Source organism: Peromyscus leucopus, chromosome 20 (genome assembly GCF_004664715.2).
Source record: "Peromyscus leucopus breed LL Stock chromosome 20, UCI_PerLeu_2.1, whole genome shotgun sequence".
Lineage (NCBI taxonomy): Eukaryota > Metazoa > Chordata > Mammalia > Rodentia > Cricetidae > Peromyscus > Peromyscus leucopus.
In genome coordinates, this window is record NC_051080.1 from 9,614,706 (window position 1) to 9,640,530 (window position 25,825).

At 42.7% G+C, this 25,825-nt stretch overlaps 1 protein-coding gene across 1 annotated transcript; it reads left to right on the top strand.

Annotated features, from left to right (window-relative positions):
* Positions 1 to 684: 684 nt before the first annotated feature.
* On the top strand, positions 685 to 11,917 carry Twf1 (twinfilin actin binding protein 1). Its single transcript, XM_028869293.2, has 9 exons — positions 685 to 809; positions 2,176 to 2,253; positions 4,176 to 4,354; positions 5,134 to 5,229; positions 6,194 to 6,298; positions 7,980 to 8,105; positions 8,588 to 8,738; positions 8,900 to 9,021; positions 10,044 to 11,917. The coding sequence occupies exons 1-9, from the start codon at positions 785 to 787 to the stop codon at positions 10,212 to 10,214; spliced, it is 1,053 nt and encodes a 350-aa protein (XP_028725126.1). The 5' UTR covers positions 685 to 784; the 3' UTR covers positions 10,215 to 11,917.
* Positions 11,918 to 25,825: the final 13,908 nt, after the last annotated feature.

Here is a 25,825-nt window from a genome sequence, read left to right on the forward strand (position 1 = left end):
TTGTGTAGAACTGTGTTGTAGGTCCCTCCCAAACCAAATTATGTTGGACCATCCTATTCACTGCCCACTCCTGTGTCTTACTTAACATCCATCTTTAGAACCTTTTTTTGGGATGTACAGACCACTTAGCTTCTATCACTTAAAGGTTACGAATGTCATCAGGTGACATCTGAACCGGTAGCAGAGACTTCTCCACTTTGGTATAACCCCATGTCCCCACCAAATATATATTTTAAAGATGCCATGATTTGTGATTTTCTTTTGTTCTGCTACTACAAAAAAATCCATAAAAGTGTTATCAGGTTGGAACATAATACTGAGGGGTGGAGGGTGGGGTGAAATGAATTTGTGCCCCTCCACCCATTACCACATATTTGGTTTCAGAATAAACTATTTTTTCTTCTCCTTGAGGTGAGAACCACGGTTTTGTGTGAGTGATCAATTGAAGAGTGAACAGCTTAAAGCACGAAACACGTCTCCATAGGGTGCTGCCTTGTGAGTGAGGCACAGCAGAAGAGGGCGGGGAGAAGGGGTGGGGCCAGTGACGGGAAGGCGTGGCCAAAGCCTGGCGGGGCGGAGTTTGCGAGAGTAGCCAGTGAAAGGACGGGGGCGGGGATAGGGGCGGGGCCTACGTCCCGCAGGCGAAGGCGAAGGCGGCGGGCGCTGGGGGCGGGGCGGGGAGTCGCGGGCAGATGACGCGCAGGCGGAGCCGCTACTTCCTGGATCCGCCGGCCGGTGCCGCTGCCGCACCCTGCGCCGGAGCCGGGAACCTGCGGCCGCCGCCATGTCCCACCAGACCGGCATCCAAGGTAACGGCGCCACGGGGGCAGGGGCTCCCGGGAGGCGGCGGGCCCGAGCGCTGGAGGCGCCGACGGCGTTGGAGACGCTCTGGGTGCGACGGCCCGGATCGTGTCCCTCGGCGGCCCTACCCGGCCGCCGCCACGTTCACAGGAGGCAGTGCCTGCAGGAGAGCTGAGTGGGGTACGGGGGCCGACCCGCCGCCTCCTGACCCCGGCTCCCCGAGCAGGAAGACCCCAGGCCGGCCAAGCCGAGCGCCTCTCCTCGGTACCCCTCCCCGCAAGGAGATTGTGCCAGCACTCAGATCATTTGAAAAACAAACAAATCCCGCAGCTCTAGGCTGCCTCCCAAACTCCCCGGATTTTATCTCAGAACGGGAGCGTGCTTTCCTCCCGGAGAAATCCTGAGGAGGAAGTGTTTTTCCATCTTTGGATGCTCCCCCGGGCAGCATGGAAAACCTGGTCTCTGTGGGTGCACCTGATCACCCCGTGGAGATACTTGTGTATCTTAACCCTCCATTATTTCCCGGTTTGAAAATAGGCAACTTGAAAGTACTCACTGCCTTAGAATCAAATAATATACCCTGGAGTTATTTAACGAGTTCTGACATAAACTAGAACACTTCCTGTAATAGTCAACGGAGTGTTTCCCCCAGGTGACCAGCTAATAACTTGTTTTGTGTTTAAGGGGTTTTGACACCTCCTCTTTTCTTTCATACACACCCGGGCAAAAAATAGTCCCATTTCTAAAAACATTTGTCTTTCCGTGTTAATTTTGGCATTTAAATGCGTCAAAATTAATGATTAAGTTTGATGTTTGAGCCTTTTATAGCAAGATTTAAATAGTACTCTTGCTGGAAACCAACCCAAGAATGAAAATGGAAGCTGTAATGAGTACACAAGGCATAGGTTATTAAATGTTTATTTGCTCAGTGACAACGATAGCTTTTTTGAGAGATACAAGAAAGATATCAACAGTGTAAGATCTAGTGCCTTTTACAAGCTTTTTCTTTAATCAGAATACGAGACTTGATCCTGTTGTTTTTGATGGACAGATACAGGAAATGAAGACGCTATCACAAACTTAAAATTGGACTATAGAAGCAACTTGCAACGTTTTCAGACATGAAGTAATTCGTCCGTTACTGAGTTTGACTAAAAGTATTCACCTCAGTGTTACTTCTGCTATGTACTTTTAAAATTTAGTATTTATTTTTTTAATAATAGTCAATGCCCATGTTTTGTGCTTCTGTTTTATAATAACAATAAGAAAGTGCTATATTCTCTATATTTTTCTTTATGCTTTGTTTGTGTAAAGAGCAAAATAAAGTACTTCTAGGCTAAAAATGGATTTATTTTTCTTTATCATTTTCCCCAGCAAGTGAAGATGTTAAAGAGATCTTTGCCAGAGCCAGAGACGGGAAGTACAGACTTCTGAAAATATCTATTGAAAATGGTTAGTTAACATTTTAAGATACTGTGTGTCCTTTGAGTATTCGACGTTTCAGGTTTCCAAGTGTTATTAGTAATTTGAACTATTAATCAGCATGAAACAAGGTCAACTTTTGCCTTTCAGCTTTATTTTCCTTTTAAATTGTGTAGCTGTGGGGGAAACCCCAGGTAGTTTCTGGTATGATAGCTTCATCTTTTGTGTATCTTTCTGCACTAGAATCCATGTCTAATGTTAGTGCTTCCTCTTCTAGAATGGAAATCAGTAACCAGGACACTATTTAAAACAAACAAAACTAAGTATTTATGAGTTAATTCAGTAGAGTGTGTTTTGAAGTAGAAACATTTCAATGCTTTTGTTTTTTGTCTGATTGGACCCTAGAGCAGAGAGAGGAATATTACCATTTCTTGTTTGGAAACATTCTAAGAACATGGCAAATTATAAATGGACTCCTTAACAGTAACTGTGTGATTGGGAAAACTGGCTGAGTGACCACATCAGAACTAGATGAATTTGAAGTCACCCGTAAAAACTTCATGTCAAAACGAATGTGCGGAAAGCATCCCCTTGGCCTCCTCAGATACCCTAGAACCTTTTGTTTTCAAAAAATAACTTGTTTTTTCATGAACTAGAAATAAATCAACTTTGTTTTTTCATTTTTGTGCTTATTAAAATGCGAAAATAGCTTAGAAAATCTTACAATATTTAATAGGAACAAAGGTCTACTTCAAAATAGCTAAAATTGTGAATGTTCTTACCTCCTGAGTGACTAGTTAGTAAACAAAATGGGAAGATAAAATGTATCTAATAAGCACTTCTTCAGAAGGAAAATTTCTATTCCTAAATATTTTCCAGGTTTTTTTTTTTAGTCTTGAGAAAAACGTTAAATTAGGAAATTTCAGAGAATAAAAAAATAAATACCTACCTCTTCAATCAAGGACTTAGTTCTTTATAGCTTGCTCAGAACCAAATTTAACTTTTTAAATGTTACTGTTTCTCTGATGTAAAATGTCTTTTGACTGCTAGACTTTCCCCCCCCCCCCGGGGGGGGGGGGCAGCTACACTTTGAAAGTTTTTTACATATGATCAGTTCCCTTTCCCTAAATGCCTACATAGACATAATTCTGTTTTGAGTTTTTAAGTTCACATAAACTGCATATTGTTTTATTCTTGTTCTTCATTTCTGGGATTTTTTTGTATGTGTGATTTGTTTTGATCGTCTATGAACTCTTTTAAAACACGAATCGAGTTTTTTCACTTGCCTGTACCACCTGTTTGCACATTCTCTGAGGGAAGATGGCGGCTGTCACTGGCTCGCCTTGTTGCTGTGTGGTGGTGTAGTAGATCCTGTCCATGTGCCCTGTTGCTGTGTGGTGGTGTAGTAGACCCTGTCCATGTGCACAAGTGATTCTCTGGAAGACTCCCTTCAGAATCTTACTGAATTCTGCAAGATAGCACTTGAAAAATGACAACTCCCAGTTCTCGTTTATGCTCTTAGGCAACATGTTAAATCAGCAGTGTTGCTGTGAAGTGTAGGAGCTAATGCTTGTTTCATAATTCTTTACAATTATCAATTTCAAGAATTACAGTTTTGAGTAAATGAAGTTTTATATATATATAATTTACATAAAATTTTCAGCATAAACATTTTAACAAATATCTAATTGCCCTTTATTTGAACATTTAACTCAGCTATTACCATTTTTGTTTGTTCCTTATTTATATAAAATATTTTAACCATGCTTTTTCTAAGATCTTTATATTATTCCTTCTCAGTAATGCCTCAGATCATAATTATTTTGTATAGCTCCGCCTTTTCAATTTTTATGGAAAAGCAGTAATTGAGAAATAACTCGTTTTTCTTGTCTTCATCCTATCCTCACTTGATAGTGCAAACCATTTATCTGTTTGAAATTTTCATTTCCTAGAGCAGCTTGTGATCGGATCATGTAGTCAGCCTTCTGATTCCTGGGAACGGGATTACGATTCCTTTGTGTTGCCACTGCTGGAGGACAAGCAACCGTGCTATGTATTATTCAGGTTAGACTCTCAGAATGCCCAGGGATATGAATGGATATTCATTGCATGGTCTCCAGATCATTCTCATGTGAGTAATTTTTTGTAGTTTTTTTTTTGTTGTTGTTGTTTTTTTTAACATTAAATGCTGGGAAGAATTTTTTTTCTAAAATATTTTCAGGCTAAAAGAAGGGTAAGAAGGAGCAATCATTTCCCATAGGGGCATAATCCTGTCACAAAACAACCAAGGAGAGTTGATAGTAGACTAAATAAAGTAAAAGATGGAATTAGGTTTTAGATACTGCCCAAGATTTTAAAGACTCTCAGATTTCTTAGAAAAAGCTATTTTTTTTATTGCTATCTAGATATTCTCAAGTGATTACCCATTTTTAATTCTGGAAGAAATAGCGGATTTCACCATTTAGAATTATGAAATTGTTTCTGTTAATTGATATTTATGAAAGCTACTAAAGCTGTTTAATAATAAAACGTGTGTCTTTTCATCCCACTGTTCCTCATCTGCTGGCATTTGCCATTAGGAATGCATGAATATTTGATTCTTAATTAGTAATGTCTGCTTTAGCTCTGAGTAAAATACCACTGTAAAGGTTATTTTATATTGATTTCTCTCCTAATATTTTGAAATAGTATTTTTAGTAAATTTTTAGGATAAAGTTAGGGGTTTATTTTCTACTTTAAAAACGTGTCCTACATGATTTAAAATCTACCTTAATGGTCACTAATGGCTATAGTTGTTAGTGTCAGTGAGTATCAGCCATATTTATTTAAGTACTTGAAGGTTTTACTATATCATTGCTTTCTTTTATAATGGTAATACTGTTAACATGTAAAACTTTCACAATTGTATAGGTTCGTCAAAAAATGTTGTATGCAGCCACAAGAGCAACCCTGAAAAAAGAATTTGGAGGTGGCCATATTAAAGATGAAGTATTTGGAACAGTAAAGGTGCAGAACTTATGTTTGTGTGCTTTTTATATGTTTTAAAAGACAAGAAAAAAAAAAAAAAAACAGAACAGGGAACAAAACCTGTGAAGCCAGGCATTGTGGCACAAACCATTAATCCTAGTACTTGGGAGGCAGAACCCTTTGAGTTGGATACCAGCCTGGTCTATGTAATGAGTCCAGGACAGCCAGGGCTACATTTTGAGACCCTGTCTCAAGCATAAGAAGAGTAATGTTATTTCTCATGATATGCAAGTTCATGATGATGAATTCACTTGTATCTATTGATATTGAGAATAAACACTATTGAAGTATCATTATCCTCTAAGATGTATGGTAAATTGATGCATTTATGACTATATTCACAAATTAAGGTGTTTGGAATAGACTTTGAACAGCTGGTTTATGCTTCTGTTTCAGAAAATGATAGGCTTTCGCCAATAGAGGAGGCATGTGTCTCTCTCCGCCCCCGCCTCCGCCCCCACTTTAACAATGAGCTGGGCTGGCTTCTCAGCTTGCTTGCTCTCAGCCATCAAACCATCCTAGCTCCCTCACTTTCAGCCTTCCAAGAGCAAAATGCTCATAAGCACATCTCTTTGAAGTACACTTTTTCTTATATGAGTGCTTCTGTAAATACTATATAAGTGATTTTAATAAAGAAATTGGTAGCTGTAGGCCAGTTTTCTGCAGCTGGTAAATTACAGATGTCTTGTAAGTTTAAGGCTTGATCAGTTCCTTATTTGGCTGATCAAACTCAGACAAAAGATTTAATGATTATAAACTTGAGGAAAAGGAGACAGTTGTTAAAAGTTTTGAAACTTTCAAAATAGAGGATTAAAGTAATAAGAGCAAAATTACAGCTGCTTTTTATCACTCTAATTTTTTCAATTAATAATTTTCTTTTTCCTAATGTAGCCTCACTTGGCTTGTATTTCTGGAAAATACTTACCCATTGCTTTGCTTACAGGAAGACGTGTCGTTACATGGATATAAAAAGTATTTGCTGTCCCAGGCTTCCCCCGCTCCACTGACTGCAGCAGAGGAAGAGTTACGACAGATTAAAATTAATGAGGTAAGTTACACTTTTAATGCTTCCAAGGTTTCAAGTGTGTTGAATGAATCGACACGGAGGTTAACTGGAAATCAGATGGGTTGGTTAGGTTTATTCTGTTTGGTTTAGAAAAAGATCTGTGTGCTTAATGTGTTTTCAGAAAAAAAAATATTAGTAAAACATTCATATTAAACTAATTGCAGTTCATAAAGGGCTGTCCCCAAAAGGTACATGTTAAAACAAACTTTCTACTAGAAGCTCTGTGCTATGAGTACTTTGTTTTGTTTTTTCGAGACAGTGTTTCTCTGTGTTATTTTGGTGCCTGTCCTGGATCTCTCTCTGTAGACCAGGCTGGCCTCGGACTCAAAGAGATCCTCCTGGCTCTGCCTCACGAGTGCTGGGATTAAAGGTGTGCCCACCACCGCCCTCCTGCTATGAGTACTTTTAAAGAGAAAAGTGTGTTACCCATTGTTTGCAGAGTGTTTTGTATCTAATACAACTGCATAAAGAAAATTCTTTAAAAATACATTACTTTAGAGAATAGTGTTTGCTAAAGAAAATACAATGAAAATGCTTGAGAATGCGTAAGGTCTCTAAATGGGCTTTAACTTCTGTGAACGTGGAGACATACATGGAAGATGGAGTATTTGTTAAGCATATTGAAGCCAGTAAACTTGGAGCCATAATTTTAATATTTGTCTGCAGCCATCTTAGTTACTGAAACTTTATACAGAGAAGAACAGGTGTCCCAACCACTGTTCACTGTTCTTCATACCAGGCTGGACTAGTCTGGAAATGGCTAGTACCTTTGATAGGAAGTTGATGGCAAGGAGCTAGCATATATTTTAAACTAAAGTTATTTGAGTAGGGCTTTGTATGTGACTGTTTTTTGTTTTGTACAAGTTTGATAGTTTGTTTTATTCCTTGCAATCAGAACCCAGAGGATCATATTGGGGTATGCACTTGCATATGTTCTGTCATGTTTTCATCCTCCAGTATCATGCTGTAGACTCCATTCATCTTTTTCTTCAGTAAAGTTTGTATTTGACTTTCTGTTGCGATCTTGCAAATGAGACCCTATACTAGCTGTCATTTATGAAGTAGAACAGTTGTAAACATGTGCATTGAAGAGCTTTTTTCAAGTATCCTCCTGCCAGCCATATACACAGTTAGTAAAGAAAGCCCTACATCTGGAAGGTGTGCAGTTGTAGCTTAATGAGTGTGTCTGTCTGGATCCTGTGTCATCATTTCAGTTCAGTGCATGGCGTTTGTGTCGTATTTTATGTCCAGTAGAGCAAAGTTCTGTGTGTGCTGTGCACACTTTACTATTCACAACTTCTAGCAAGAACAGTCTGCACTTCAGGAGGTAACCTGATGGCCCTTTGGGAGAGTTACTGTACTTACTTGAACCTGTGCCAAGCTGAGCTAAGGAAACCTCCAAAGCCATACCCTGCTCAGTCCAGGCTCCCTCCAGTAGTTCATCCCCGTGTGTCATGCGCTCTGCATGCCCACAGTATGCTAGCAGGACTGTAAATCAGTGTGAGGATGATTTGTCTTCCAAGTTTCAAATGTTTTAAGAATTTGAATTGTAGATTGGGGAAGGATAAGTGAGACTTATTTTTTTAAGTGGAGTTTTCTGCTTTTTGCCCTCAGACCCTGCTAAGCACTAAAGCTTTACCTGTCAATTATATCTGTGTCTCAGGTACAGACTGACGTGGGCGTGGACACAAAGCATCAGACACTACAAGGCGTGGCGTTCCCTATTTCTCGAGACGCTTTCCAGGCTTTGGAGAAATTGAGCAACAAGCAGCTCAACTACGTGCAGTTGGTAAGAGGCATACGCTAGCCGCGAAGTGGCTGCCCTCCTCGGTAGCTGTGGTACGAAGTCACCATCCTCCTCAGTAGCTGTGGCCTGTGTGGTTCCTTTTTTTAAATTAGCTTATGTATTTTATGTGCATTGGTGTTTCTGCCTACATGTATGTGTGAGGGTGTCAGATCCCCCAGAACTGGAGTTACAAACAGTTGTGAGCTGCCATGTGGGTGCTGGGAATTGAACCTGGGTCCTCTGGATGAGCAGCCAGTGCTCTTAACCGCTGAGCCATCTCTCCAGCCCTAACTTTATGTTTTTTCCTTCTTGGCTTTTTATTAATTTTTTTTCTTTTGAGGCAGGGTCTCACTGTTTTGTTTTTTTAAATCACCAAGTACTGTAAATGTATGAAAAAGTCAGATAATCCACAACTGTGCATCATCCTTGTCTTTTAAGTTAACTTCTGTTTTACCTGTTTAATAAATGTTGTTTCTTTTTGGTAGGAAATAGATATAAAAAATGAAACAATAATTTTGGCCAACACAACAAATACAGAACTAAAAGATTTGCCAAAGAGGATTCCCAAGGATTCGGCACGTTACCATTTCTTTCTGTATAAGCATTCTCATGAAGGGGACTACTTAGAGTCCATAGGTACGTGACACATTGTCCTCACCATGGGACCTTCATTTTGCTTAGCGTGTTTCAGCCCCGCGTTCTTAGGTGTTTCCTGCTGGGGGCTTAGTTGAAGTTTTAGGAGGCTCATAGACTTGCTTTAGTTGATAATTCTAATTGTTGTTATTTTTACCTTACAGTTTTTATTTATTCAATGCCTGGATACACGTGCAGCATAAGAGAGCGGATGCTGTATTCTAGCTGCAAGAGCCCTCTGCTAGAAATTGTAGAAAGACAATTACAGATGAATGTGATCAGAAAGGTAGACTTTACTATTTAAGAATGTTAAAGTTTTGCTAGATTCTTTCTGTCATTTCCATGTAGTACAGTGGGGTGCATTTCCGGGTGATGTAGTTTAGAAATAAAATATTTCATTTTATTGTTTTCACCCTAAATCCTTAGAACCTGCTGAGTGCCTGGGGGTGATCTGCCATGATCCCCATCTTTGTAGATCTGTACTATCTAGTATGGTGGTAGCTGCAGGTCATTTTTGTCTATTTCAGTGTACACTTGAGTAAAATGTAAAATTCAGTTTCTTAATCTAACACTGATAATTGCAAATGCTCATTGGCCATTTGTAGCATTAGGAGTACAACATAGACAGAGCATTTCTGTCAGTTTACAAAGTGGGGTGCCGCTACCATATCTCCATATATGTTCTTAATTACAGGTGGGATATAGGGAAAGACTTACAAACTGCTGGTGTTGGGGTGCTGAGCCTCGAGCAACTCTAGATTCTATGGGTCACTCGCTGTGCTAGGACCTTTCAGAAAGGGTCAGCTTATACTGCAGAAGATCGGACAGTAATACCTTAGGCTTTGCCAGGTCCCATGGGTCTCCTGCACGGTTTTGTTGTTTTTCTTGAAGTGTGACGTGTGCTTAATTGGTTTGGAGATTTGGTCTGTAGGCCATCATTGGCCCACACCTGTTCAGTAGAGCGATTCCAAGTGTCCCAAGAATGAAGGAGCCAGTGCAGTGTTTGAGTATAGAAAGCAGAGCAGCTGGAGGACGTGGCACTCACTTCTGCTTGTAAATGTGACTTGAAGTGGGGCAGTGAGAGGCGGCAGACTGGAGGGGGACTGACTGTGTCTAAATGACTGCTGTAGCGTCTCCCTCAGAAGGACGGGAGGGGAACTTTACAGGCCGTCTTTGCGTTCTCTCGTGTGGAAGGCGTGCGGTACACTTGTGTGGGCGTCCAGACCTGGGAGCCAGCTTCTGCTTGTGGTCGGTTTTGGATGTTCGCTGTCTTACATGGTTTCTCACTGTTGATTTCCTCCTTTGCAGATCGAGATAGACAATGGGGATGAGCTGACTGCAGATTTCCTCTATGACGAAGTACACCCCAAGCAGCATGCGCATAAGCAGAGTTTTGCGAAACCAAAAGGTCCTGCAGGAAAGAGAGGGATTCGAAGACTGATTAGAGGTCCAGCGGAAGCAGAAGCCACTACTGATTAAAATTATTTGATTAAATGTTGCAATATAGTTTTGTAAAATTCCAGCTTTTAGTACGAGGAGAACTGAAATCATTCCATGTTGATATAGGTGGGAGGAAAATTGTACTTTTTGAAAAATAGCACTTTTCACTTCTATGTATTTTTTAAATTAATGCTATAGAAGACTCATGATTTCTATTTTTTAGTTAAAGCTAGACAAGATTTCAACATAGTGATGTTTGGTTTTGTCACACTGTTTTCATCGCGTGTTGATTCCACACTTCCACATAACCTTCAATATTTTATATAGGTGAGCCAGTTCCAGAGGCCCGAGGACTTGCTTTTTCGTACTCTGTAGTGAGGTCTGAGTTCCCCTGATGCTCACTTCTTGATGAGTGTGGTCGGGAGCCTGGGACAGGTGGAAGCTGCTTGCTCTTGAGAGCTGGGCTCAGACTGGGACTCTCTGCAGGGACCGTCTGCAGCAGTGCGTCACTTTGACCTTTTCTTTTTATAGCATTACAATTTCAGAAAACCAGCTCATTCTGAAGCTTTAAAGGTACCAGATTTAAAGGTTTCTGATGGTCCTGGAAGACTACACAGTCTTGTAAGGTCTTCGCAGAGCTTTCCAAATGTCTGTTTCCAAAATGACTCCTTCATCGTAAGTACTGTGAAGCCAGATCAGAGTTCAAGTATCATTCAAAAGGAAACAAAACTAAAGTGAAAACTGTTAGAAGTTTTAAATCTTAAAGCAAATTGTCTTATCACTTGGGAGCAAGTATTCAGATCTAAAATAATCAATTCCTATTGCTTAGCAGGTTAACACAGATAATATTTAGCTTAAGAATCTTGTTTCATTTAATAACTTTTCTCAAAACATGTGTTTCCTGAAGCTTTGTATTTTCAGTTACAACCTAGAAATTTTGAGCCTCAGAGTTCTTTGATACTTGAAATAGAGGGAGTTAGAACACTTCATATTTAATCTGCTAAACCTGCTGCAGAGCCATAACTTAGAGGAGTTTTGAAATGGGCTATGGTATTCAGGATTTGGAAGTCGTTGACCTGAACTTCATGCTGCATAAGATAAATGTCAATAATGCACATTTCATGGTATGAACTATGAAGCACCCATTGCAAAGCCTTATTACCGAAGGCAATACATGCGCCTTTCAAAAATTCAGTTGTATTCACATAAACCATGTGAGAGGAGTTATGGGCTGATGGAATTTTTTAAGAATAGATTTGGGTATTTGTGTGTTCTGTTTGTTTACAAATACTTAGACTTTACTATTTAAATATGCAGAACAGTTGGCAGTAATGTTGCACTGGTTTACTAGAGGTAAACGTGTAGTTTTACGTGTACACACGTAGTCACACCCGCGCACAGATTGCTGTGGTGAGAGTCCTAGAGACACGTTGCAGACCACCGCCAAAAGCTTCCAGTTTTAAGCAGAGGGAATACTCTTTGTCATGCAGATCCCGAACCAGTGGTGACTGTTGGAAAGTATCCCTGTGCAGTTATGCTCTGAATTCTATGACACTACATCAAAGTAAATGCACATTCCAGAACATAGATGTGATCGTGTAACCTTACTAATGATTAAACCAACGATTGCGAGAATCAGTTACGCATTTGTTTTAGGGTATAACTCATTGTTTACAGTATGTTTTAGGTGACAATAGATGTGAATAACATTCCCAATAAATTTATATAGCAGTGAAAAATCACATGTCTTCTGTGGACATTTTATAAGTGCATTTTATATCAATAAAATTTTTTCTCTTTGAGTTGTCTATGTTGGTTTTATAATACATTTTAAATGTTTGGATAATTTTGCAAAATCTGATACCTGGTGATTTTGCGTGATGTTTTCATTAGCCTACTTAAATTGAAGGAGATTTTTAAGTAGGTGGAAACCTAGGCAAGAACAGTGCTTAATGTAGATTAAAATTGCCCCACAGGAATGTAGCAGTAGTTCCCTCCATAATGAAAGCACCACATTGAGCACTGAGTGGGTAGTGCGTACCTAAACTTCCAACATGTTCCAGAGCTGCGTGAGCTGCATAGACCCGGTCTCAACCCCAAGCTCGACCCCCCGGGGAAATAAGTGTCCAATGTGCATGGTACAGTTTATAAAGAACTGCTTATTTCCCAATTCTAGAGGCTGGGAAGTTCAAGACCAAGGGGCCAGCAGTGCTCTTCATGTGAAAATGGCTGGTATATTCTTAGTCTGCCTTTCAGTACGGAATCCTTTTTCACTGGGGAGGGGTGATGTTTTTGGTAGGAATTTTGAAAAAGAAAAACATTTTAAAGAGCTGGTTTAGAAACAGGCCAGTGAGACGGTTCAGTAAGTAAAGTCACTTTCCACAAATCCCAACAAGATTGACTCCCCAGGACCCACAATGTGGGAAGAGAAGAGAATTCACTCCAAGTGGTCCTCCGACCTGTGTGTATGCACTGCCGTGTGCATTCCCACACACCGATTGAAACAAAGGCCTGCAGAGAATTTGTTATTTGGAGAACTAAGGCACTGTGCCCACAGTATGCATTGTGAGGGTATGTATTCACTTCCTTTGCATATACAGTGTAAGGGTGGTGGGTTCATTTTCTGTCCTAGACCCCTAGTCAGAGTCCTCCTGTAGCAAATGGGCTAACAATTAATTAGCACCACATGTGACTGACAGTTGGGAACACTTCACCTTAAGTGATGTTGTGCCTTCTCTCAGTTCATCAAAAAGCTATGTGGTGGTATATAGTGGTTTTGATGATGGCTTAGTCTCAACAAGTAAGTCTCAGCTGTTGGCCACCAGCTTCTGCATGATGTGGCTGAAGACTTCCTATTTCTCTTCGTAGGTTCCTTCTGCCTCAATGGCCGTTCCCAGTTGTCCACAAACGATGAACTCAGGAACCCTCACCCTGGATCACTCTAACCTGTTAGATGCATGCCCCTTTTCTTGCTCCTCATGTTCAGTCTCCCCTGGCCTCCAGTTTGTGCATTTTGGCTACTTGTCTTTTTTTTTTTTTTTTTTTCCTCATAGCGCCTAGGCAGTGTGTCAGGGTTGTGTTACTGTCACGAAATATCTGAGGGAAATGAAGTGGGGAAAGATACAAGGGTTTTTCTGGCACAAGGGCACCCTGGCAGTTGGGAACCAAGGAATACCACAGAGTCCACCATGCAACAAACCTCACACAAGAGATTTATTGGGGAGAAGAAACAAAAGGCCACTGCCTCTGAATAGAAAGAGAGACCTCAGAGGGCTTGGGGCAGGGCAGCTTTTATAGGGTCTTTGGAGCGTTCACCACACAGGGAGCTAGTGGAAAAGTACAGGCAGCCAGAAGCATTGCTTGGAGGTTAACTGTGAAACATTATTTGGTCCTTAAGGCTGAGTCACAGGGTGGGGATTTCCAAGTCTCAGAGCTGGGGGCAGGCCAGGGACAGGGTAATTTTCCACTGGCCTGTTACCCTACAAAAGATGTATTTTGTCTCAGGGTTTCAGAGTGTTGGGCCCAGTCCGTGGTCACTAGGCTTTGTGGTTGTTGCTAAGCTTGATGGAGCCTTTATCACATAGTCAAGTTGTTCACCTCACTGTGGCCAGGAAGCAAAGGGAAGGGTGTTTTGTTTTGTAACAAAGCCATGTAAGACCCAAGCTAATATTACCCCACTCTTGAATGGCAACTTAGCAGTGGCTACATCACGAAAGATGTTCCTTCCCCTCCTAGAAATCATTAACTTTCTTGTAGATAGGAAGGGTGGGGCCTTGTCGCCCCTCCCCTCTAGTTACTATTACCTGATTATAAGTTCTCAGGAGAGGAAGGACCCTGTGAGTCCATGTGTCTTCCATGACGATGTGGACAGGCCTGATCTTGTGGCAGGTCTTCTGTAGGTTAAGTACAGCTGCTGTGAGTTCAAGAGACTTCCTGGGCCGGGGAGATGGCTCAGCAGGCAAGGGCGCTCCAGCCACACAAGCCTGACATCTGAGTTCGATTGCCGGAACCCACTCAAAAAGGCAGATGGGGTAGCACCCATGATTCTGACTCTCCTGTGGCAAGGTGGGAGAAAGAGACAGGAGAATCACCCAGAAGCTCAAGGGCCAGTGCAGCAAGAGAGGGAGGAGGATGGGGGAGGGGGAACAACTGAAGAGAGCTTGCCTCAATAAGGCTGAAGGCAAGAACAATTCCTGACATACCCTCTGACTTCCACACACACCATGGCATCCTCACACCTGCACACACACACACACACACACACACACACACACACACACACACACACACACTGATTATTTTAAGTGCACACAAAGTAAGTGCAACAGCTGTGTCCCTCTCTCATTCCTTCCACTCCTTGTGTGTTGTGTTCCCTGATCCACGAAGGGGTACCAGAGGTGTGCCATTTATGGCTGGCTGTACATTCCACAGTCACTCTCGTCAGTTGGATGGGTTGCGGATCTCTGTAGTGACTGCTGACGGTTGAAAGGGAATCATCTCTGGCCAAGGCTGACAGCAGCAATAAATCATGGACATCAACATGATGCTTGGAAAGCGATTTAATGGGCACGTTGTGCCTATCAAACAAGTAGCATTGGTAGCTTCCACAGGAGGGCCCTCCCAGCCACAGGCTTTTGTCTGCATTGATAGTGCCATCTATAAATCCCCTTCTGTTCAGCTGGCCTCAACTCCAATCAAAGTGGTTGATTGCTTGTATAGCAGTCTCCTCCATGACTGAAACATTTCATCTCGCAGCAGAGTTCCTTAAGACAGAAGGCAACAACTCAAAATAACTTCAGGAAGTCCCTGAAACTGACCAGATTCACTAGACCCCTCCCTCCCAAGAGTGAACACTAAAGACTGGTGAGAGTCACTTTCAGACTAGCCAAACTGCAAGGACGACTCTGAGACAAGTCCAGCTGCCTGGAGACAAATCCAGCTGCCTGGAAGAAGCAGAAACCAGCCTGGCTTCCTGGTGGAGGCTCAGCGACCAACTTAGTCACTTGAGGCAGTGCCTGTCAAGGTCAGAAGAGTGTCAGATCCCTCGGAGCTAGAGCTACAGACTGTTGTGAGTTGCCCAACATAGGTGCTGGCAATCAAACTCAGGTCTTCTGCAAGAGCATACTGCCCTCCCCTCCCCAACCTGAAATCCACATCCCTTGTTCTCTTGTGAACGGACCCCTGTCTAGCTTCCTGGGCTCTCTCCACATTCCCAAATAAACGCAAACATAGGAAAATTAGAAACTAGGATCCACCTAGGAGAGAAAATGTTGAATCTTTCTGAGCCAAAACTATCTCAATATACTTTCCACTCGGCCATTCTCATACAGATTTCATTTTTCTTTATGTCTGAACCAAATGCCATGTTTTCATGATCCATTTATCTGTGGATGACGTCTAGTCTCATTACATTTCTCTGCTATTGTGAAGGAAGCTATGATAAGCACGAATATATAAGTATTTTTAAACCGTTTAGGTATATACCCAGGATTGGCAAACCTGGATCACATGGTCATTCTATTTTTATTTCTGGTGACATCATCATATTGATTTCCATGGTGACTGCACTAGTTTACTCTCCTACCAGCAACGAATGAGGGCCTCCTTTTCTCTGCTTCGTTGCCAGCATTCTAACTGGCAAGAGACAGAATCTCAAGGAGTTTTAATTTGCATTTCACCGATGACTAAGAATATTGAATATGTTTTAAAAAATTATTAGCCATCTGTTTTCCTTTTGGGAGTACCTATTTAGTTACTTATCATTTATTTTTTAGTGTGTGTGTGTGTGTGTGTGTGTGCACATGTGCCTTGGCATGTGTGTGGAGGTCAGAGGGCAACCTGAGGGAGTTGGTTCTCTCTTTCCACCATGTGGGGTCCAGGGATCAAACCTAGACTCTTAGCCTCAGTTGTAAACACATTTTTCAGCTGAACCATCTTATTGACCCAGAGGATGGTGCGTAATGTTGGTCAAGGAGATTCAACCTCAGCTGTAGCTTTTTGCTGTTGTTCCTTTATCTGATTTTGATATCAGAGCATTAGTGGCTCTATCACAAGATTTTAGAAGCACTCCATGCTTTGCTATTTCATGAAATCATTTTGGGAGGATTGATGCTCGTCTTTAAAGTCTGCAGTGAGTATGACTTGACTCTAGCTGCTTCAACATCATTGCTCGTTACAGGTGTATTTTAACTATTTATCTCATTTTCTTTAATTTTGATAGAGTATATGTGTGATGGTTTGAAAGAAAATGGGGCCCCCAAAAGGACTGGCACTATTAGGAGGTATGGCTTTGTTGGAGTAGGTGTGGTCTTGTATCACAGTGTATCACTATGAAGGTGGACTTTGAGGTCTTGTATATGCTCAAGCCACACCCAGTAAGATAATTAAATTCATGTTGCCTTTGGATCAAGATATAGAATTCTCCAGCATCATGTCTGCCTGCATGCTGCCATACTCCCAGCCACCATGCTCCCCACCATGATGATAATGGACTAAACCTCTGAAACTGAAAGCCACCACCTCAATGAAATGTTTTACTTTATAAAAGTTGCCATGATCATGGTGTCTCTTCACAGCAATAGAAACCCTAACAGACAGAAGGTGGTACCAGGGACTGGGGTATTGTTGTGATAGGCCTGACCGTGTTTTTATTTGGAGAAATTTAGGCTTTGGGAGTTCGGGTTAGGAAAGCAGTGGAATGCCTGGATTTCCTTGGAGACCCGAAGATGTCGGAGATGACAGAGTCATGGGATACCTGTCGAGGACAGCTGCTAACAGGGAGTAGAGCCAGCCCAAAAATAAGTGTGTTGCAGTCAACAAAGCTGAAAGGAGCTGGAGATCTGAACAGCATTTTGACAATAGGCATGCAGATGCCGAGTTTGGAGTTTGCCCAGTTGGTTATCGGTCTTGTTTTGGTCATTTCCTCATTATACTTTTTTCCCTGTATTTTGGAATTGTAATGTATGTCCCGTGCCATTATATGTTGCAGGATATTTGATCACACTGTGAAAACGAGACTGTGTTAATAAAATATGCTCAAGCCACACCCAGTGAGACAGACCACTTCCTGTTGCTTTTGAGTCGAGATATAGGACTCTCACTTATTTTTCCAGCACCATGTCTGCCTTATGCCACCATGTTGCACCATAATGATGATAGACTAAACCTCAGAAATGTAAGTCACCCCAGTTAAATGTTTTACTTTTTAAGAGTTGCTGTGATCATTGTGTCTCTTCACAGCAATGGAAACCCTAACTAATACAGTCACTATGGCAGACTTCTCTCTGAAGATCAAACAGGTTGGGTTTGCCTGAAGGTTCATTCTGGTCAAACCTGGGTGCCAGACTCCCCCAGAGGATGATTTCTGTCTCCCTGTTACTGTGAGACCAAAACGAGCCATCTTAGAAATGCTTTCACCCAAAAACTAAGGCCTAAGATTTCTCATTTTGGGAATAGGCCATTAGTTACTGAAACCAGTCAGTTCAGATTCCAGAAACCAGGAAGTGTAAAAGTACAGAGTCACAAGATAGTCACGAGGTAATGCCTGCCAGACTATGGAATGTCCTCTCCCTGGTTTCCAGGGTAACTGATCACAGAAATGCCCCCACCTGAGGGCAGCCAATGAGAAATGGTGGCGGGCAACCACTCCCTTAGAAGTAATTTCTAGAAGTCCCTAGAAGCGAGCCAATCAGAATTGTACCTGTACTAGCACCCCTAAATGATGTAACCTTGTGACTTTTCCCTTTAAAAACTGAGCTTGCAGACAGGTGGGCGCTTCCTCCAGCCTCCACTGCGTTGGATGTATTGGACGAAGTCCCTGCCTAGGCTTGTATTGCTTTTGGATATCCAGAATTAAACCTTGCTTTTGCATTCCGGCATGCTCGTCTTTGGTGGTCTCTCTGGGGGTCACGATCTGGGCACAACATTACCAGCCTGTGTTTTGCCATGCCCAGGAATAGAAGATAATTGTTGCAGAACATTTGTTTAACTATGCAAAGATGTGTTGCTGTTTTACCTTGCCTGTCTAAGGCACCTGATTGGTCTAATAAAAAGCTGAATGGCCAATAGCTGGGCAGAGGAGGAATAGGCAGGGCCGGTGGGCAGAGAGAATAAGTAGGAGGAGGAATTTAGGCTCAGAGGAAGAAAGAAAAGAGATGCCAGGGAGATGTCAGGGGTCAACCAGACAGACACAGAGGAAGCAGGAGAGTAGGACACAACAGAACGAAAGAAAAGTAAAAAGCCCCAAGGTAAAATGTAGATGAATAGAAACAGGTTAAATTGGGACTGGAGAGATGGTTCAGAGGTTAAGAGCACTGGCTGTTCTTCTAGAGGTCCTGAGTTCAATTCCCAGCAACCACCTGGTGGCTCACAACTATCTATAATGAGATTGGGTACCCTCTTTGAAAGAATGATAAGTGGTGCAGGTTACCAGCGCTGGTTACCGCACGGAAAGGTCATGGTCAAGACACAACCCAGTATCAGTATCAGAGCTTTATTAGGAGGAAGAGAACCAGGCCTGGAGAAGGAGCACATGCAGAGAAAGACGGTGGGGGAGAGAGAGAACAGAACAGAGAGAGGGTGGTGTCTGTGTCCGGCTTTTAAAGGGTTCCCGGGGAACATGCACAGGTGGGCTTACAGAGCTACACCACGCATGCGCTGATTGCGAGACCACACCACGAGTACATAGTCACCAGTGCACACTGATTATGTAAGACGCAAGACCCTTTGCTTAACTCCTGAACTACACATGTTCCAGCTACTATCTACCTCTTTGGAAAGGACTTTTCCAAAGGTCAAGCCATGGCTTAAGAAGTCTTGGTGACATTTTAGCTTTTGTATATATATATTAGCCGGTTCCTGCAATGATTTTCTTTTATGCTTCCAAGAACTCCTAACAGTGCATTTACCTGAAATTCGTCTCTAGCATCCTAGGCACAGCTTTGTTTCTTGTGCAAATGAAGCTCAGACCCTCCTTTCTCTCACATCCCTAATGGCATTCCAGAGCAACTGACTCAGAACAAAAGGGCTTTTTGCATACCAGGTGCAAGGTAGCTGTGAGGCAGACTTCCTAGCTCTGAACAGGGTTACCCCTCCTTGCCAGTGTATGGCGGCATAGGAAAACAGAGGCTGTTTTATTTTAGTGACCTATAGACTCGTTTACCTAACCACCAGTAAGACTGTAGTTTGAACACGTTTATGATAGACTCATAACGTTTCACCTAACCACTTATAAGAATATATTTTGAGCACATAAATTCCCTTTCGGACGTATTCCAGGCCTTATCTGACCCCACCTCCTCTATTCACTCCCCTTTTGGGTTGCAAATGAAGCTGGCTATCTTGGTTCTGGTAGGGACCTTGGAAGCTTTGCTTTGTATTGTAAGAGAATAAAGACGAGGATGGAGAGGGAAGAGGGTTAGCATTATGAGAGGACAGGAGGAGAGGAGACAAAGAGGAGCTAAATATAAAAATAGAATTGAAGCCGGGTGGTGGTGGCACACGCCTTTAATCCCAGCACTCGGGAGGCAGAGCCAGGCAGATCTCTGTGAGTTCGAGGCCAGCCTGGGCTACCAAGTGAGTTCCAGGAAAGGCGCAAAGCTACACAAAAAAACCCTGTCTCGGAAAAACCAAAAAAAAAAAAAAAAAAAAAAAATAGAATTGAAACTGTGTAGATAGAATTTAATCTCAGAGGAATAAAGTAGACGGACACAAAAACCTGGTGTACTCGGATTATTTTCCTGCAGAATACCCCCACCATTAGTAGTGTCTCTTCTGGGCTCCTGGGAAGGAAGCTAAGAGGTAGGCCCTCCAATGTTTCTGAAAGCGGGGCATCCACAGACAAATTAGCATGCCTCTGATAACAGTGTGCAGACTCCTAATCATCTTTAGTGCCTCTCTATGTCTTGTTAACTACTTGGCCATCTAGGAAATGATTTGTGGTCATTGGTTTGTTACATTTTTTTTCCATAGGTTTTTTTGTTTGTTTGTTTTTTGTTTGTTTGGTTTTTTTTTTTTTTTTTTTTTTTTTGAGGAGTTTCAGAATAGAGAAGAAGAAAGTAGAGTTCCCCCATACTCCCCTTAAGTTTCTTCTTTTAAAATCTTATTGTAGTTACAATAACAACAAAAAGATTAAAGCTGTGCCTTTAGCTCAGGTTCCCAGGTAAAGCTGTTTACATGGGAAATCCAAGGCTGAATAAGGTTGGTTACATTGTTCCCTTAAAGGAAGGCTAAATTTAAACCAAGCACACAGTCTGACAACAGCACGTGGTCTTAAATGATCTCAAGGCACTTTACAAACTTGATTGCAAAGTCTGGATTTTCAGAAAGAAAAAACTACACACACACACACACACACACACACACACACACACACACACACACGCGCGCGAGCTTATGAGCTGTTCATGTTTCTTCTGAGCACGCACATATCTTAGTAAATTCATGTGTGGATTTCCAAGTTTCTGGGAGTCTTGAGCTTTTCAAAACTCTAATAGCTCTATAGTTGCTAAAATTCTGCCCTCACTCCAGCTGCATGAGCGCACACGTGCAGTTCAGGAGTTAAGCAAAGGGTCTTGCATCTTACGTCATCAGTGTGTGCTGGAGTGATTGCATGCACACTCCATGGTCATGCAATCAGCCCATCCATTAGTGTTGCTTTGTAAGCCCGCCGTCACAAGTTCACCCGGAACCCTTAAAAAGCCGGACACCAGAAGCAGGGGGCTGGAGAGATGGCTGAGAGGTTAAGAGCACTGGCTGTTCTTCCTCAAGACCTGAGTTCAATTCCCAGCAACCACATGGTGGCTCACAGCCATCTATAATGAGATTTGGTGCCCTCTTCTGGTGAGTGTATACATAGTAAATAAATAAATAAATAAATACATAAATAAATATTTTTTTAAAAAGCGGGACGTAGACCGCCCCCCCCCTCTCTCTCCCTGTTCTTCTCCCTCTCTCCCTACCCCACCATCGTTCTGTTCTGTCTCCCCAGGCCTGGTTCTTCCCCCCTCCCACCTCTCTTCCTAATAAAGCTCTCTGTAACTAGGCAGTTGTGGCTGTGGCTCTTGACCTTTTCTTGCTGCAACCAGCACCATTTATCATTCATTTCAATAGGTCCTTAGCTTGACCTTTGACACTTTGGTTAGCCCGTCGCTGGCCCCAGCTGTCCTCCTCACTTCAGGCAGCTGTGATTTGACTCTCGCCAGCCCCAGGTGAGCTCTGGGCAGGTTCTGTAAAGATAAGCCTGGGCTGGGCCCTCAGGTAACCATCACACAAGTCAATGTGGTCCTTTCACGAGACTTTGAAAGGGCGCCGGCTATTTTGCTTCCTTTGGTACCAGGAGTGGAGATTGTAATTTTCAAACTTCTTGCTGAGCTGGGGACCCAGAGAAGGGACTAGGGACTGTTAAAAAAATACCACAAAACAGCCGGGCGGTGGTGGCGCACGCCTTTAATCCCAGCACTCGGGAGGCAGAGCCAGGAGGATCTCTGTGAGTTCTAGGCCAGCCTGGGCTACCAAGTGAGCTCCAGGAAAGGCGCAAAGCTACGCAGAGAAACCCTGTCTCGAAAAAACCAAAAAACAAACAAACAAACAAACAAACAAAAAACCCCACAAAACTTGTAATTACTGAAATTCTGCTACTTTTCTTAAGTAAAGTTCTCTTGGATTTGCTGCCTTTAATTGACCTTTGGGTTTAGATCAATTTTGATTTTTAAATGTATTTATCTGTAAATGCATGCACACACACACACACACACACACACACACACACACACACACACCACACCATGCCTGTGTGTGCATACGTACATGTGAATTCCACTGTTTGCTGAGCCAAGGGGTGGAGGATAATCCATAGGCTGGAGTGACAGGAAGTTGTGAAACAAAGAGAGCAGTGAAATCTCTTAACCTCCTGAGCCAGCTCTCCAACCCTAAGTCATCAATTTTAAAAGAGGGGGACACGCCATCTTGAGACACAGTCTTGGACGAGAACGATGGTCATTCACAGTCTAGGGCAAATATTCCATTGCTATTTCCCCCAATTTTATCAAAGGAAGGAAAGCTTTCTTTTGGAAATCCATTGCTGTTGTCTCCACATTGACTGTTTTTGAGAACAGAATTTGAATGAGTAAAAGCCATTCTCATAGTTGAAGTGTTCAAACTTACCATGGATTATCGGGGCAGGCCACAGAAGTTTTGGATCAGATGGATTTATTAAAGGATAAAATCGATACGACACATTCATGAATACAGAAGCACCACTGCTTCTTCGTCCACCAGGGAGAGATGGAAAAAACTGGACAAAGTCACCTAGTGGTGGCACCTTCCATTGTCCAAAAAGGGGCACATGATCCTCCTCCTCAGATTATTAAGGGGTCACTGTATCTTCAGAGAAGACATGCCCATTGGACTAACCCGCTCCGTTCCATTGGTCATTAGACCAAATGGTGGAATTCCCACACAATGGATAGCTGAGATTGACTTCACTGCTGCAGGGCAGCCTAAAATGAGTCGCTGAAGAACTCCTACACTGCGGACAGAGGTGTAAATCCAAATACGGTTTACTAGTCATAAAAGGGACTCTATAATAGAAAAGTATTATATAATCCATTAGTCTCATCCTCTGTGTATTGTTTTCCAAAAGGCAAAAAAACAGTAAGAAAAATAAAAGGCCCCAGCACTCGGGAGGCAGAGGCAGGCAGATCTCTGTGAGTTCAAGGTCAGCCTGGTCTACAAAGCCAGTTCCAGGAAAGGCGCAAAGCTACACAGAGAAACCCTGCCTCAAAAACAAACAAACAAACAAACAAACAAAAACAAACAAACAAAAAAGAAAGAAAGACAAAGAAAAGCCTATTGGATAAGGAGAGCTAGGACAAGGTGAGCAGGTGTTGTGTGATGCTGTTCTTGGGGGAGATATGAACAGTCACTCATTCCAGATAGGGATCTGACAACAGACCCAAGCACAAATATCATCCAAGTCCAACTTGGTGAGCCAATGAGTCTTATTGGGGCTACAAACAGGAATATGGGTGAGGGTTTACTTATAGGAACAGAAATCACTCCACCCCAGGATGGGGAGAGTTGAGGAAAGCTGGAAACCTGGAACATACTGTACAACCTTCATGCAGCTCAGGAGGTTGAAGTAACTCCTTTGATCTGAGACTCCTCCAGCAGCTCCACCGGTTTCTATTTCTTCTTGCTGCCTGGCTAGTCTGAGCCTCCCCTGGGTAGCTCAGTTTGTTCTTAGTTAGAGAGGCCCTAACGAGAGCTAGGCCCCAGAATCATATGAAGGCTGAAACTCTCTCCCAGCTTCTTTTGGCTGGCAGACTTCAGTTCTCCACGGCTGTACAGCCGCATTCTCATCTACTTCCAGCTGAGTAGCTGCTGGAGGGTAGCGTTCATCTTCTTGAGGCCACCCTTGGGTTTTTGACAATGTTGTCCCCTTACAACAGTGTACCCCTACACAGCCCACAGGAAAGCATCTCTGGCTTATTGCCCTGGGTCTCCCGATTTGGCTAGGCTCCTTCCATAGTTTCCTGATTGATACTCAGAATCAGACGAGTAGGTCCCTTAACTGCATCTGTAAAATCCCTTAAACTTTGCATGAAATGTAATCTAGTAGACTGACTTACTGTGGGAGTATAATCAAGGGACATTTTGTGTGTGGTGAATGATTGCTGAAATGAACACACTGTGAACAGACCTTACAAACGTTTCGCTGTAGATAGGGTTTTATAATTATATCCATAAACTTTAAACGATCTACCATTTTACTATGACAATGTCTTGGCATGTATTTTTAACTATTTGCTTCTCACGACTTCCACCCCTCCAGTGTGGCAAGAAGGCACAGCAGATAGTCCAATGTTGGGGAAAGAAGTGTGTGAAGTCTTCGTGGGGGGAATGACCAGACATCTCTCTTCAGTGAGACATGTCACAAATGACAGAACAAATAAGCATTTTCACTCATGTCTTACTTGGTGAATCAGCGAGTTTAATTAGGGATATTTTCAGGAGCAGAGTAAGGGGTTACAGAGTCATGGGCTTATAGCACCACGGAAGAAAATGTCTCTCCCCGCCACCCTTAACTGCATATATATCCTTCGGGAAGTGAGGGACCTTGTGAACTCCCCCCTCCCTCCACAAATGGGCTCCATCTTGTGCATGGTTTGTGTAGATAATCACAGCTGCTGAGGGTCCAGGGGAGCAATGGCCGAGTCATGCCCAGAGGAAAGTGTTCCTCAAACTTGTATTCCTTCTTCTGGTTCTTATAATCTTTCCATCCTCTCTTCCGTGATGTTCCCTGTGGTGGTCTGAATGAGAATGTACCCCATAGGCTCTAAACACTTGCTTCCCAGTTGGCGGTGCCATTGGGGGTGTTTTGTGTGGTTGCAGCCTTGTGAGAGAAAGCACAATGTGGGTGGACTCTGAGGTCACAGAGCCTCACTCTGCCCCCAGTTCTCTTTCTCTGCTCTGTGTTTGAGCGTGAAGGTGTGAGCTCTCAACTGGCTGCTCCTGTTACCGTGCCTGACCCTTGCTGCCATGCTCCCCTACCATCATGGACCCTCATTCTCCTAGAACCATAAGTCCCCCAAACTCTTCATTCTATAAGTTGCTTTTGGACATGGTGTTTTTTTGTTTTTTTTTTTTTGTTGTTGTTGTTGTTTTATCACAGCAACAAAAAGAGAAATAAACCATTTCCCGAGATTTAGAAGGAATAATAAAGATGTCCCATTTGGAGTTAAGCGTTCAACAGTCATTGTTCTCAGCACTTGGATCAGTTCTGAGTCCCTGTAGTAACTAACACTTATTGGCCAAGGCTGACGGCAGCAATCAATGAGATGTACATATAAATGCTCAAAAGCCTATTGAATCTGGCAGGTCCGTCATATCTATTCAGCCAAACAGTAACAGGAGATTCCCTAACAGGGCCTATGGCCTCAATATCCATAGGCTTTTGAACAGGCTTACAGTAGTTGATACGAATTTCTTCCCATGGAGTAGAGCTTACGCCCGCTCAGAAAGCAGTTGGTAGTACCCATAACGGTGGTGCCACTATTCCGTTAGTGGTCACCTCTTGTCTGACAAGTCTGCAGTGTAACCTTCAGTGATCACAGCTGGGGAGGATGCTTCTGGCGCTCTTTCCCCAGCAGCCTGCACAGCACCTTCCAGCACCGTGAAAGTTAGCTAGCAGGAAGCTTCTAGCCCAGTTCCAGCTTCATCTCTCCATGTTCCCCAACCAAAGTGGGTGGTGTCTTCAGTATTAGGGTCTTATCATCTAGTTTTGGTGAGAAAACCAACAGCAGTGGAAGTTGCCTTATATTGTTTGGAGGGCGTCCCTGGCCAACAACTCAGGAGGTGGCCTACCCCCACCACTGGAATTTCCACTAACTTTATGGCTTCTAGGAATATTTATTTCCAACCAAACAAGGTACTTTTGTTCAAACTCTGAGCTTTGACACTGACAGGCACAGGCTGTTGGACAATTTTCCCCCTTACCCTGTTGTCCGACCTCCATGCTTTATCCAACCACAAAGCTCCCAAGGATTTCAGAGTTGTGCGTGGCCCCTGAGCCTTGTGTGAACTGATTTCCCATGTGCTTGCATGTGTTTCAGGAACCAGCCTTTCTTTTCTTTTCTTTCAATCTGTTTTAT